The 13,512-nt window shown below is 39.3% G+C and overlaps 1 protein-coding gene across 4 annotated transcripts in view; it reads left to right on the top strand.

The window, feature by feature from the left end:
- IL1RAPL2 (interleukin 1 receptor accessory protein like 2) overlaps positions 1 to 13,512 on the top strand; it is a 406,561-nt gene that overhangs the window by 375,542 nt on the left and 17,507 nt on the right. For all 4 annotated transcript variants that reach the window (XM_075763494.1, XM_075763495.1, XM_075763496.1 and 1 more), the window contains 2 exons: positions 1,861 to 1,990; positions 8,243 to 8,388. In XM_075763494.1, the coding sequence (XP_075619609.1) occupies positions 1,861 to 1,990; positions 8,243 to 8,388 (276 nt within the window). The remainder of the gene's footprint in view (positions 1 to 1,860; positions 1,991 to 8,242; positions 8,389 to 13,512) is intronic.

Raw genomic sequence — 13,512 nt, 5'->3', positions numbered from 1 at the left:
TGGAATTAAAGGTCTGCCTAGCAGTGTTTCTCACTCTTCATTAGTTAATGAAGTTTGGAACTTTCTTATGATGATGGTCAATGCTGTGGGATGTACTGGTAACTGAATACCCACCCCTTCTTATGTTCTGGACGTTTGAGCTGGTTGTATATAATCTGTCAGCATCAGCACATGTTCAGTGGCCAGCTGTGGTACCAGAGTTCATAGTGAATATGGAGATAGTGAAAGGTTTTGTAAAACATTTTCAGGATAAACATTTTCCATTTTTGTCGTTCGCTATTTGAGAAACAGAGACTGAAGTGTAGTCTAAACCTTTTCTTGCTGTATCCTAATGTTTCGAAAGGGCTTGTAATTTTTGGCTCTTGACTTGGAAATAATTTAAAGACAGCTGATTTTCAGTGGCTGGGAAGGCTGTGCTTCCTGACTAATCAGTCTCTTTGACATGTCTTAAATTGGAATGGATAGACAAGTGCAAGTAGTTGACTTAGGACAGCTCTGTGGGGGTTTTGGCAAAGATGCTTTAACCCACAGCTCTGAGTATGCACACAGCGAGTTATCACTGCTGAGCAGACAAGGGGTGACTGATTAAGCCACAGTAAGCCAATCATGTGAAACCATTAGCCCATGTTCAACCAAGTGATGTGCTCCAAATGACTAGCCCTTTTTGAAAAGTTCTATTTCTGTGTCAAAAGAGTCTCCTGCTGACACTGAGAATGGCTGGCATAATAAAACATTTCTTCCAAATACAGTAAAATGCATTATCTGGACTTTCCATGTTTGATCCAAGTCCTGGAAGATTCGGCAGGAGTCTCCATTGACATTAAATGAGGTCTGTGCTCCCATGTAAGTTGGTGACTCTACAGCTACTTTGCAACCTGTACCAACTCTGCTGGGTGAAATAGGGAAAGAGGAGTGGCTGTGGCAGCTGTATTTGCATGCTAAGGGAATGGGCATGGTTCTCCTGAATTTCCTGGCTTGTCTGGGGGGTTTTTGTTCTTTTTTGGTTTTTTTGGGGTTTTTTGGTTTTTTTTTTTTTTTTGTCTTCTGCAGGCAGACAACCATCTGTCCTGACAGTGTAAGCACAGTCCTGGACTAGCTAGTACAGCTGAAGCTGTAGCCAAAAACCCATCTAAATGCTGAATTCTTGGAGAGAAGAAAAAAAAACCAACCCAAACCCAAAACTGATTAGTTTCCAAGTTTTATTTTCTTTCTTTTGGAAGTATTTTTGCAGAGCTGAAAGGGAGAGTTCTTTATTGCTTGAGTAATGCTTTGCAGTTTGGTCCTTTGCCAAAAGCCTGTTGACAGTAACATGAGTGTCATTGGTGCTCACTGGCATCATGTATTACTTGGGGATCTTTAAAAGCTCTCTGAACAGCTTAGCAAGACTTCATTAACATTTGATTTCTATCTAAGTGAGGAAGAAATTATTACTGTGTCTTTTTTCGGGTGGATAGGCAGCAGTAAGCAAGTTCAGTGATTTACCTGCCTCTTAGGGCACACTCCCCAGTCCTGGTAGAGATCCCAAGAGTCTGACAAAGAAGTCATCTCTTTCTTTTTAACAACCAGTCTGACATCACCTCATGTTGCCACTATTTCTATACCTTCTCATTGTTCATGTAGTATCTTTCTGGGAAAAATGAAGTGACAGATAACCTCAGAGTTTCATTTCACAGCTGTTCCCTATAGATGCAAATCAACATCACCTTTTTTCCTGTGGTTTGTCGTTATTCCTTATTTTTTTCTTCTTCCCTCCAATTTTAAATGGGGAGATTTATCTGAGGTGTTGAGATTTCTCATAATCATTCTCTCACTAGTAGCCACGATGAGGTGTCTAACCCTATCTTTTCTTCTTGTCCTCAGGAAACCCGCTGACTGTGGCCTGCAAAGCTTTCTTTGGATTCAGTGGAGAATCAGGCCCCATGATCTATTGGATGAAAGGGGAAAAATTCATAGAAGAATTAGAAGGTCACATTAGAGAAGGCGAAGTCAGGTACTTTTTGGAGTATTTACTTTTAAAAACATGGTGTGTCCCAAAAGCCTGTTGGGTTTTTTAAACAGGTTTTTAATTGGAAGTGGAAATAGTTTTCTGTCTAAAGAGTGATGAATGACTTGGAACCAAGGCAGTGTGAGTTGCTCCCTCTCCTTTGTAGTGAATAAACTCTAAAGACGTAGTAGCTATCTATGTGCCTGAAAATCTGTTCTCAAATTCCCCTGATGGTAGCTGAAGTGTCTCATGAGTGTTCTGGGGGTTGATTTCAGCCCTGCGTGGAAATGATGCTGTCCAATGCAGCTGCCCCTTGTGGCAGTCCTTGGCAAAATGACATTCATTCCAGCATCAGTATTAATCTTAAAGATGAATGATCTCCTGTCAAAGTTACCATACTTTTTCTCTTCTACTGAATGTGTTGTCTGCCTGTGATACAGCTCTCAGTATGCCTTAACCAGGGCTTTCAAAAAGCAGCATTTTTTCCTTCATGCATAACTCTCAAGGGAGAGAAGGAAGTCGCTGTGTGAGGATGTCCAGTATCCAACTTGTGCTTGGCCTGTTCCAGATGCTGGTTACCATTTGCTGTACCAGTTGTAAAGAAAACAAACACTTGTATCCTCGTGAACTTTCATGGAATTTGCACCTAACAGCATTGTCTTGTCTTGCTTGTTTAATAATTAATTACCTGATTCATAGCTCTTTGAGCAAAGACTAAGCTATAGTTACGCTATGGACAAGGTGGTCCCAGCTCCTATAGACATGGTGAATATAGACAGGTCTTTGCACCTTCCAGTGCACATTTTTTTTGGTCTCACTTCTGAGTTGTTTGTTTCTTGTAAAAGTGATTTTGGAGAGCAGGCAGATAGAGATTCCTTTGCTTTATTACTTGATCAATAATTTGAAGTTCAGCCATTTAGCCACTAGTTATTAAAATATACTAAAATAACTGACCTAACGTTACACCTGAATTGCATACAGATGAAATCTGTCATATATTGCTAGAATGCCTTTAGGTATACAATCCTCTTTTGGGCTTCTGACCACAAAATACAATTATTGGAAACTTCTGCCATTGCAAGTAAACAGCATTTAACAACACTGTGTCTTCTTTGGCACAATGAACAGAGTGATTTTGGTCACATTGCTCTCTGCATTGGAAGGACAATTTGAGGTTTGTGTTTAAAGAGCTCTCCAGCTCGAGCACAGTTCAAAACTTTTCCTTTATGCGCATTTGTTAGTGAAACTGAGTTTGAAAAAGCTGTATTTATCCTTCATTGTGCCATCTCGTTACACATTCACGTTTCAAATTAATTTTGTGACAACTCCCTTTTCTCACTCTGTTAAAAAGCTTTGACTCAGTTTACAGACCCGTCACAATTCAGTGAGTCTTCTCCTCAACAAAGCTACTTATCACATACCTAATCTCCTGTGCATTACAGCCAGCATTAAAATGTAGCATTTACCAAAATCTACTGCATCATTACCAGCCATGCCACAGTCCATCCCTTTTTTTCACTTAGAAGTAGCTATGGCAACTACGGTAGTAACTTTTTGCAAATGATTTTTTTCACAGTAACGGCTCTTGTTTATATGTCCCATTACAGGTATGCTGCTTCAGGGAAACTGTTCTGTCAGTGCCCTGAGCCAGCCCACATCTTCCACCCAGTCATATTTACTGATGTATTTCAAAAAATGTCGTGTATGTTTCAAATTTGATGAACCATGGTGAACTTGCTGGTTAGATGCATTTCCCATCAGTTTGCTTCTGTATGGTATTATCAGCAAGTTTCTGTTATTGTTGAGAAACTACAAGTAGTTGGGAATTGTTACAACAGACCAAGATATTCCATGGGTTGTTCCTTTGGCAGATGTCTAACATTATGACTCTGCACCCTTTTCTTAAATTAGTTCACAGATTTGGTAGTGCTCTGAATTTTTGGTGCTGTCCTTACCCTGGACTGTACCCATTCATTGTGTCACTGGATTTGCTGTATAGGATGAGAGCTCAGGTTTGCAGATCAAAGCAGTGTGGGAGTACAAAACATCCATCCCTATTTTGCATCCTCTAGCATGCATAGTTACCAGTCAATTAATGTGCTTTTATGAAAGCACTGAAATAAGGATGCATGTGGCTCGAGCATTTCTGTTAAAATCAAACCCATGGAACTGTTTTTTGGGTAAGCAGACTTCACCATGGGTAATATATGTGTAGCTCTGGGCTTTCTGTTATTTATTAGACCTTGTTACAGAGCCTCATAATAAAGAGTAACTAATCAGCACTGTAGGACTCGGAGGTGATGACCCCCTCTCTAACCTGCCTCCTTGCCTTCCCTTGAATTAAGATCCCCAAATGTTAGACATGCATAGGGGGAAAAGGAAAAAGAGGCTTTGCTTGCCAGGTGGGTTTTTCACAGTGGTAATAAAAATGTCATGTAATTTGAACCAAGGCTATTAAAGAAGGAATCAGAGTCTTTAAGCCTGCCTGCAGAGTTGTCCGTTGTACCTAATTATCAAAGGAGCCCACGGCAAATTTCAACACCATCTCTCTGCCATGGCAAAGAAGTATTTTCAGGCATAAATTGTGCTCTCACAGCCACCTCTGAGTTGCTGCTTTTTCTTCTTCAGGCAACACTGCAGAACAGTTTGCAGGTATCTTATAATGCTCAACTTGTAGACCATGTTTGTCCTATTTTTTTTCCCCTCTCTTTGCCGTTTTTACAGTGGAAATAGTTTGACTCATTCTAGAGGCATGAAAAGAAGTGAATGGAGACATTTTAAACTGCAGCCTTATTTCTTCCTGCTGATTAGTTTAACATCCTGCCTTTTCACCCACAGAAGTCAACTGATGGTTGCAAAACGCTCAGACAAGATGAGGATGTTGTATTCTGTTAGGAGGGGATGCTGAGGGAGGGAGGCAGAATTACCATCACTGCCTGGCTAATGCGCTGTGTACTTTGCAGAGAAGTATGGAAATGACAGCCCTCTCCTGAAAAGCTTATACTATTCACGTAGAGAATTTCTAGGCAAAGAATAAGAAACATGATGCAGGAAAGTGAGAGGAAAGATCACTGTGGCATGTTGTTAGTTGAACTACTTTTCTTTGGAGAGGTACTTATGTGCACACAGATCTGTCCTTTCATCTACAGACTGTTGTTAAGGACTAGGAAAGAAGGGACTAGAGTTCGTATCCCTGTTCACAGTCCAGATCCTCAACTATATAAAGAATAAAATTTCCTTTTTGATAACTGCCAACGTGCATGTAGGTTAGTAAAGGTTTGGAATTAGTGCCTTGGTCTTGCAAAGAGACCTGGTGAAGCTTTCTTACGACTTTTACATCTGTGATCATACAAAGCCTGAAAATTTTAGGACAATGTGGTTTCAAAGGAAAAGTATTTTAACTTCAGATTCAACTTAGTGCATAAATGCATTGGAAAAATATGAGAAAAGAATTGAAAAATCAGAAACACTGGATATTTTTCAAAGAAAACATTTGTAGTCTGAAATGACACTTTTGGTTTTAATTCATGTTTTCTTAACTGAAAAATGATTAGTAGACAAAATGTTTTGTTTCAGATCAAATAAAACGCTTCAGCTTGAACAAAAAGAAGGCAAGCTTGAACAAAAAGCACTGGGTACTTTTTTTACTTCACTCACCTCTTCTCTCCTTCCATCCTGTTTGTTGTGAGTCATCAAGCACTGTCATTTTATCTATGTATTAAATGATGTAATTACTCTTACAGTTTGTTCATCAAACCAGAAAAAAGAGCTATTCTTTTCTCAACTTGTGGGAGCTGGCATGTGTTGGCAGTGGTGCTGGCAAAATTTTCTCCATCTCAGGGGCAGAGCTTCATCATCTGGGTGTGCAGCAAATACTGGTGCAGCTTTAAGGTCTCACTTGTTGATACTATATTCCTTTTCTAACCCCAAAATATTGTGCTCAATGTTCTCTGAACCAACCACAAAATGCAGTCAATTAAAGGCTGCAGACATATTAAACAATGTAGGTGACCAACTGTGTATTTCTGTGGTAATAATGAATCATTAGCTGTAGAGTACTGGCTAAAAGAAAAAAAGAATAACAGAAATGAAAGGTTTAACACCACTAAGAGCTTTCTACACTTTGCTACCAACGTAATGCTTAAGCGTCTGTCAGCATTTTCATGATAGATCCCATCCTAAAGAGTTCTTTTCCTAAGGATTACAATTAGCATGAAAATAAGTGGGGAAAAAATTCTCAGTCCAAATGCATATTCTTTTTTATGAAAGCTCCTTTTTAGCTGATCATGTATTATTTAAATTTAGGTTCAGGGTCATTTATTTTATTTTAAATAGATTCAGAATAATAGTTTATCTTAATTGTAATCTGTCTTCATTTTTTTTTTTGCATAAACTATGCTGATTATAGTAAACACAAAACAATCTGACCATTCACAGAGTGCACCAGATTAGTGTCGCAGATATCCTCTCTGTTAATGATTTTACTTGTTCCTTGCAGCATGATTCGTAGGCCAAAATTTGTTGAGCATATAGTTTACCAACAGAAAAGACAGACTTTCTTGAGTTTAAAATATTTTGCTATATATACATATGGAATATTAGTAGGTAAATAAGAATTGATTTATCAATTTACCCCAAATGATTTAGACCAATTTTAGTCTGCAAACAGATCAGGCTCTCTGAGGAGGTTTCTTTTCTGGCCAGAATTGATGTGAATTCAGCTTTTCTTACAGTATTTTAAGCACTTGGCCAGAATAAAAAAAAAATGTAAAAACACACAATAAATGAGAGTGAGTTTGCAAAAAAGATGCAATCCAAGTTTCTAAATGCAGCACACATGCCTGTTCTTAAACTGATGTTTTTCCACTTGCTTTTTGGAAGTTACACAGCTGTAGTGAAAGAGGCTGAATTGTTGTGGATGCTCTGGTACGTCTTCGGAGTTGTGTCAGATCACTCGAGCCTTTAAAGGCTTTGTGCTGTATGAAATCTTACTGTAAATATGTGGTTTATAGCAGTCAGGCTTGCATTTTTGATTGTCTAGCGCAATGCCATCATACCTCATTTCTGATTTGTTTTCAGATGTGGAGTTCCATGTTTGTTATATGAAATGATGTACATAAGTGTGTGTGCATTGGAAACCCCCAAAGAACTTTGTTTTTTAATAGAGAAGTCTGGGGTTTGCTGTCATTAATGAAAAATTTTCTGCTCTCCAGAAGCAGTTTCTGCTTCTCTGGTTAATTACTTTGTGCCCAATTGCCTCCCTTTAGTCTCCGGAGAAAATATTTGGGTTTTGGTGAATCTGGATCTTATTTATACCTTTATCTCTTAGTGCTGTACACTATCTTTTCGGAGAAAGGACTCACTGAAGTACATCTTGCAATGTGGGCATCACACAATTTAAGTTTACCCCCTTACACATGATGCAGTGGCACACTAACAAGATCAAATGAATCTGGCAAATTTTACTTGACATTTCATTTCCTTATTCAAAGGACCAGTAACTTTTTTTAAGCAGCTGATAAGAAGCCTTTTGAGAGAACAGGGCATTGTATTTTTAGACCTAATGTCAGCATCAGAAAACACTTGCATTTACTTTGCATTCTTTTTCATGTTCACATCAGAACAATGACATGAAAAGACTATACCTCTGGCCTGAAAGTCTGCTAGAACTTTCTGTTCCCTTTGTGGGGATTTTGCATGTCTCCTCTGTCCTCTCAAAGGAGCAGAGAGCTCTTGTTCTTGACACTATTCCCTTTTAAAGTCAGGATCTAGCCCCCCAAACTAGAAGAAAATTCCACAGAGCAGCACAGCTCCTTTCATTGGTTTTCCAGACTGCATTAAAATGCATCATAATACCCAGCCTTTAAAATATTCCCTTATAATTTGCTTAGCAATGGCTTAGTAGTGCATATTTACTTCTCTGGAAAGTGAGTATTTATTGCTGCTTTTAAAAGAAATACTGTTTTTAGCATTTGATTCTGGTGAAGCTGAGGTAAGCAACCACACACAACCATTGCACTTGCAGCCACTCTTCCTGCACTTGATTCAGCTCCTCACTACAGACATAGTGGGAGAAAAAGGCTTCTGATTGTCATGAAACATGCCTCTGTGAAGTCTCTTTCAGGCAACTCGAGTCCTTCTCCAGGACTGAAAGAGGCCAGGAACACTGTGTATCTTGTGCTGAGAAATCATGGTTCTTTTGGGAATCCTCCACCTGTATTAATTCAAGTTAAGTGAAGTTGCTATCCTTCCTTTCAGACTCCTTAGAGAACATCTTGGAGAAAAAGAAGTAGAATTGACATTGATCTTTGATGCTGTAGAAGAGGCAGACCTGGCTAACTACACGTGTCACGTGGAAAACAGAAACGGACGGAAACACGCCAGTGTTCTTCTGCGCAAGAAAGGTAATTCTCTCTATTTAATTAGCTGTACTCTCGCCTGCCTCAGCAGCAACAGGTCAGCCAGTAGCAAAGGTTCTGCTGACCTCTCTGAGCCAGGCTGGGGTCCTATGTGCCTACTTGGAGCTGAAGTATGTTTGTGTTACAGCTTCAGTTTACTGTTTGTGAAAAAAATTATTAATTGTTCTTTAGTCTCTAGTGAACCACCCTTGCAGGTGATGCACTTGCCTGGAATACCATCGCCCATAAAGCACCGATATAATCAGTGGCAGTATTTTGGTCTGAACAACCTATGAATTTGACCCAGAGTTGACTGACTAGACCAGAGGTAGTGGTGTGATGGAATTAAAATGTGCCTTTCTTAGCAGAGGTACCTCAGCAGTGAGGTCAGATGTTCTCGTATTTCTCCACTTCCTGGCTTTGCTGTTTAAATTGAAAGCTTTAAACAGTTGTCATGCACTTTGGTTTCTAACTGCCTTGGGAATGAAAACATTGCAATGGGAGCTACAAATCAATGGAGAATTACCCCATCGTGGTTGCTTTGCTTTGTACTGTGCCTGGAATTGGGAATACCACTGCAGACAAGTTATCTGTGGCAGAAAGGAAACCATTTGGGTTTGAATGTTCCAAATTAAAAGGTGCTGCTATGCTCTGCTGTTTGTGGAAGTCATTATCATAAGGAGTGTAACAGTATCTCATTACAGTTCTTATGTTGTTTCTTCAATCACCTCTCCTATTCATAAGCAGGGTGACATTTAAATTTGATGGTGATCTCTCTAAGATACGGTGTATTAGGCAGTACAAAAGCTGTAAGACAGTAACTGTTGGGAAAGCAAAGGAGGGTTACACGCTCGGGATAAAGACACAGTGTGAAACCACAAAGCCATCAGCATGGGAGATGGACTAAAGAGTTGTCCAGATTTCTGCCATTATTCTTGGCTGTAAATTAATTTACCAAGAGAGGAGAAGAAATGTTTTCACAGGGGACACCTGCAAGTGCTGTTCCAGTCCTTCGTGTGCTTTCAGACCACTAAGGCAAAGGATGTGCTTCTCAGCAGATTGAGTTAGTGTCAGTTTAAAAAGCCAGTGCTCTCCATCGTCACAGTTAGAGCAAAATCCCACAAAAGTGCAACCATTTGGAGAAGTTTTAAATATACTGTTAGTACCTGACTGCGCTGCAGATTGACCTCTGGGCCTAGGGCGGACATCACCATGGGACAAGTGAACTAAGAGCCAGGTGGAAGAACAGGAACACCAGCCAAGGCCTTTCTACGTGGGAGAAAAACAAAAACAGTTCTGGAAAACATCCATAGTCATCGGTTCACCTAAAGGCATGCTGGCTGCTAAGTGCTGTGTTTCATGGCTATAATCTGTATAAAATGAAAGGTGAGGGAAGGGTGGTATTGGGACAAAAAAGGGCAACTAGGAAGAGGAAACTTTTGGGTCAATGTCCCCATTTTTTTTTTTGCTATTCTTTCATGTGATTCACAGGTAATATATGTGAAAGTACAGTATGCAGTCCTGTCAATCAGTTGAATCAAGTCCTACTTACACAGTTTCCTCTATACGTGAGAGTTTTATGTCCTGCCAGAAAGAAGGGCATAACGTACATTATATTTTACGCGAAGTGATAAGGATTAAACACAATACACAAGGTGCAAACCACTCTGAGAAACAAGGACACGCAGTTGTGGTGTGGAACACACACAAATGTATATTCAACGTCTAAACTGATAGGATGTCACAATTTTAGTTAAGGAATCTGGTCATCATGATGAAGGACTAGCCTCTTTAGTGCAAAAAGCATTCTACGTTTCCATCCCCTGAATCTCATAAATATACAACTAATAGTAAGTATATCTATGTTAACACTGTTAAATGTTCAGCTGTGTTGCATATATTAGAACAACAAGCTAGGTTTACTTATAACAAGAAAATGCAGATATTTCAGAGCTCCGCTGAAATTATGGAAGAAGCAATGCTGAATACAGAATTTGGAGGTGGAAAGGATCACTTCTCAGCTGCTATTTCATTTCTCTCTGCACTGTGGCTGTAGAAAGCTTATATTCCCCTCAGGCATTCTCAATAGTTGATTTTCAAGCTATTAAAGTGTCATTTAAAATAACCACAGTATTTTCACTGTGTCCTTTGACTGCCTGTCCCATTGTCCTGTTTGTTATTTATTAAGTTCTTACAAATACTTGACCAAACTTTTCCTGTCTGCAACTTGATATAATTACTTTTTATCCTAGCTTTTTCCAGCTTGGATTTGACTGTAGAGTATTCATGAGCCAGGAAATACTATTGTATTTACTGAACCGTGACAAGATTTAGGGCAGGACTGGTAGACTGTTGACCAACATCCTTTGTGCATGTCAAAGAAGGGATCGTGGATTCCTATTGCAATGTGCTGCAACTTTCCAGATGCTGGAGCACCAGAGGTGAAGAGGAAGCACAGATCTCTCAGCCAGAGAAATCCCCCTCCCTCCAAAGCCTTACCTGCTAAGGGTGCTTGTAGCTCTGTTTCGTCTCCAGATTGTCACCATGCTGTAGGTTATATCTGCCCTCATGTTCAGAGGGGTGATTGCAGCACATTAGGTGTACACAAGCTGGCATAAGTCATGAGTCCTGCTAAACTGGGAAGGCTTGGATTAAAAAAAAAACAACCAAAAAAACCGAAAAAACCAAAAACAAAACAGGAATAAACCCCAAATCCAAGTTATAGCTGTAGTGTAAGAGTTTCTGGAGTTAGTTCTTGTTTTGACATCAGGTGGTTATTTTTAAGCACATACTTTGCTTTAAGGAAGAAAAAGGAACTGTTCAAATACTTAAGGTAAAATACTTTAAAGTCTTTTGCTCTATTAGTGGTACGGTCCTCACAAATGCTCTCAGAGAATACAGGGTTGCTGTCTGTACAGCACCAGTGTACCGATAGCCTCAGAGCATGCATCATCATTTAGGATTTTTTTTTAATTTTTTTTTTTTTTTACTGAAAAAAGAACCAAATCCAATTTCAAACACCCAAAGCTACCACTGCAAAAACAGAATCAAGCATGCTCCTGAGACCTGAATACCACTGTCTGCTATCACGTTCTTTACTGACTTAATTCAAGACCACATTGTCATTTGCTTACAAGTAGTTAAAAAAATAGATCTGGACAATCCTGAGTTTGTTTTTCTTTTTTTTCTCCATGCTGTCCTAGCATGTTTGGTGCTCAAATTACACGGAAACACAACATACACCCACTTGTCCCTTAGATGTGGAAATAGTTCAGGGTTCCCTTCAAATGAATTTGAAAACAGTCCAGTATTTTAATGATTGAAGTCTAGAATATAACTGTCCTAGAACATGAATAACTTGTCAGGAACTGCAGAATAAATCAAGCCATGCTTTTAGTGGAAAGAAGCAGTGAATTTAGATAAAAGTAAATATTATAATGAAGTTTGCTCACAATTTATTTCATGGAGGCTGCCTTCATTCAAGACATGCAGGAAACTAATTTTTTGACACTGATATAGTACTAAATGATGCGGAACCTTTTAAAATACATTTGTGTCTCATTTATTGGCTGTTTATGATACTTGCAGTACTTTAAAGACCGTAATCCTCTGTGGTACATTGTGGCTAAGTCCTTCTATGTTATTTAACATAAGAAACTATCAGAATGTTATTATTTACTAATTTTCAGCCGCTATTATAGCACAAAGCCTAGATTCAGCTCCTTTCCTAATGTTGCATGTGCTGCCTTCCCTATTGACCTCAGTGAGGACCACTTGTGGTGTAAGGCATTAATCAATGGCAGAGACTAAGACCTGGAGTAGGCAAGAAAACGGATCATTCTGGGTTTCTCCATTGCCTCCACCTTGGAATGCAGATAAGGAGCCCAAAAGCCTTGGCTTTCTGCCTCCTTACGTCTAGAATCTAGGAGAGCTTATGGGGCAGTAGGACAAACACAGGACATGCAAAAGCAGATAATTTTTGCCTTTTGAGCTGAATTTTGTGTGTTTGTTCGATACCCTGCCGTTCCCCCAGCAAGTGGACGCAAGTCTGTGCTCCTTTGTGGGCTGCAGGTGATCAAGGCTCAGCATTTTCTCTCCTTCCAAGCTGGCAGCTTTGCCATCATCTCACTTTCCTAGCAAAAAAGATTCACTACAACTACCAAAAAAAAAAAAAAAAAAGTTTTTTCCCTGCAGTGATTTTAACCAACTCTGTTCTCCATTTGACCAGATTTATCCCCAGAGCATATGCTAACTTTATCATGCAGTGTAATAAAAGTCTCATGAATTCCCTGTGTTCTCAGAGAGATTAAATAGCTATTATAATAGACTTTTTCCATCTATTAGTCCATGACTTCTTACCAGACAGACATCAGAGATACTGTAAACCGGGAATAGCTTGACATCTGATGTTAATTATTGAAATACAAGGCATGGTGAGGCAAGAAAAACCCCAAAAGATACACAGCTAATTTGCTTTTTATCTTGAAAATGACACAAATGACATACCAGTAATTTTTTCTTACCAAAGTTTTAGAAGCGTAAAGATCACGAAAACTTTGTCTTGCCCGTATTACAGTTTTTACATTTTCATGCTGTATTTATCACAGCAGCAAATATCTTCATGACATCTTATCTAAACTAATATAGGCTGTTAGAGGCAGCTGTTTTCAAATTGTCATCTTTTGTCTTTTATGGCCAAGTGGTGTTATGAGCGATATTGTGTTCAGAGGACATTTCAGGCTAAAGAGCAAGACTGTTAGTGTCTTACATCAGGTAGAGCACTGGACTGGGATTCAAGAGGTTTTATCCCATTCTGGCATTGGTTTGCTGAATGACCTTGAACATGTTGCTTCGCTTTCCTATGCCTCTGTTTCCCTAGCTGTAAAAGATGGATAATTGCATTTTGGATGAATTTGTGAAGTTCTGTGGGGCAAACTGCTTGTGATGTTTCCTAACAAAAGCATCCCAGTAGGAAATTTGAATTAGCACTAGTTCCCATTAAAGTATAATGCGTACTAAACAAAGGCGAGAATTCTGTTAGTAGCCGTCACAACTCAAAGCGGCTTTTAGCAGCCTGGTGTGTGCTCCTGGCTTCTCACGTTCTGTTGGGCATTCTGGATGCTCAGTTCA

The sequence above is a fragment of the Balearica regulorum genome, chromosome 11 (genome assembly GCF_011004875.1).
Source record: "Balearica regulorum gibbericeps isolate bBalReg1 chromosome 11, bBalReg1.pri, whole genome shotgun sequence".
In the NCBI taxonomy this organism is placed as follows: Eukaryota; Metazoa; Chordata; class Aves; order Gruiformes; family Gruidae; genus Balearica; species Balearica regulorum.
This window is presented reverse-complemented; position numbering and strand designations above follow the sequence as displayed.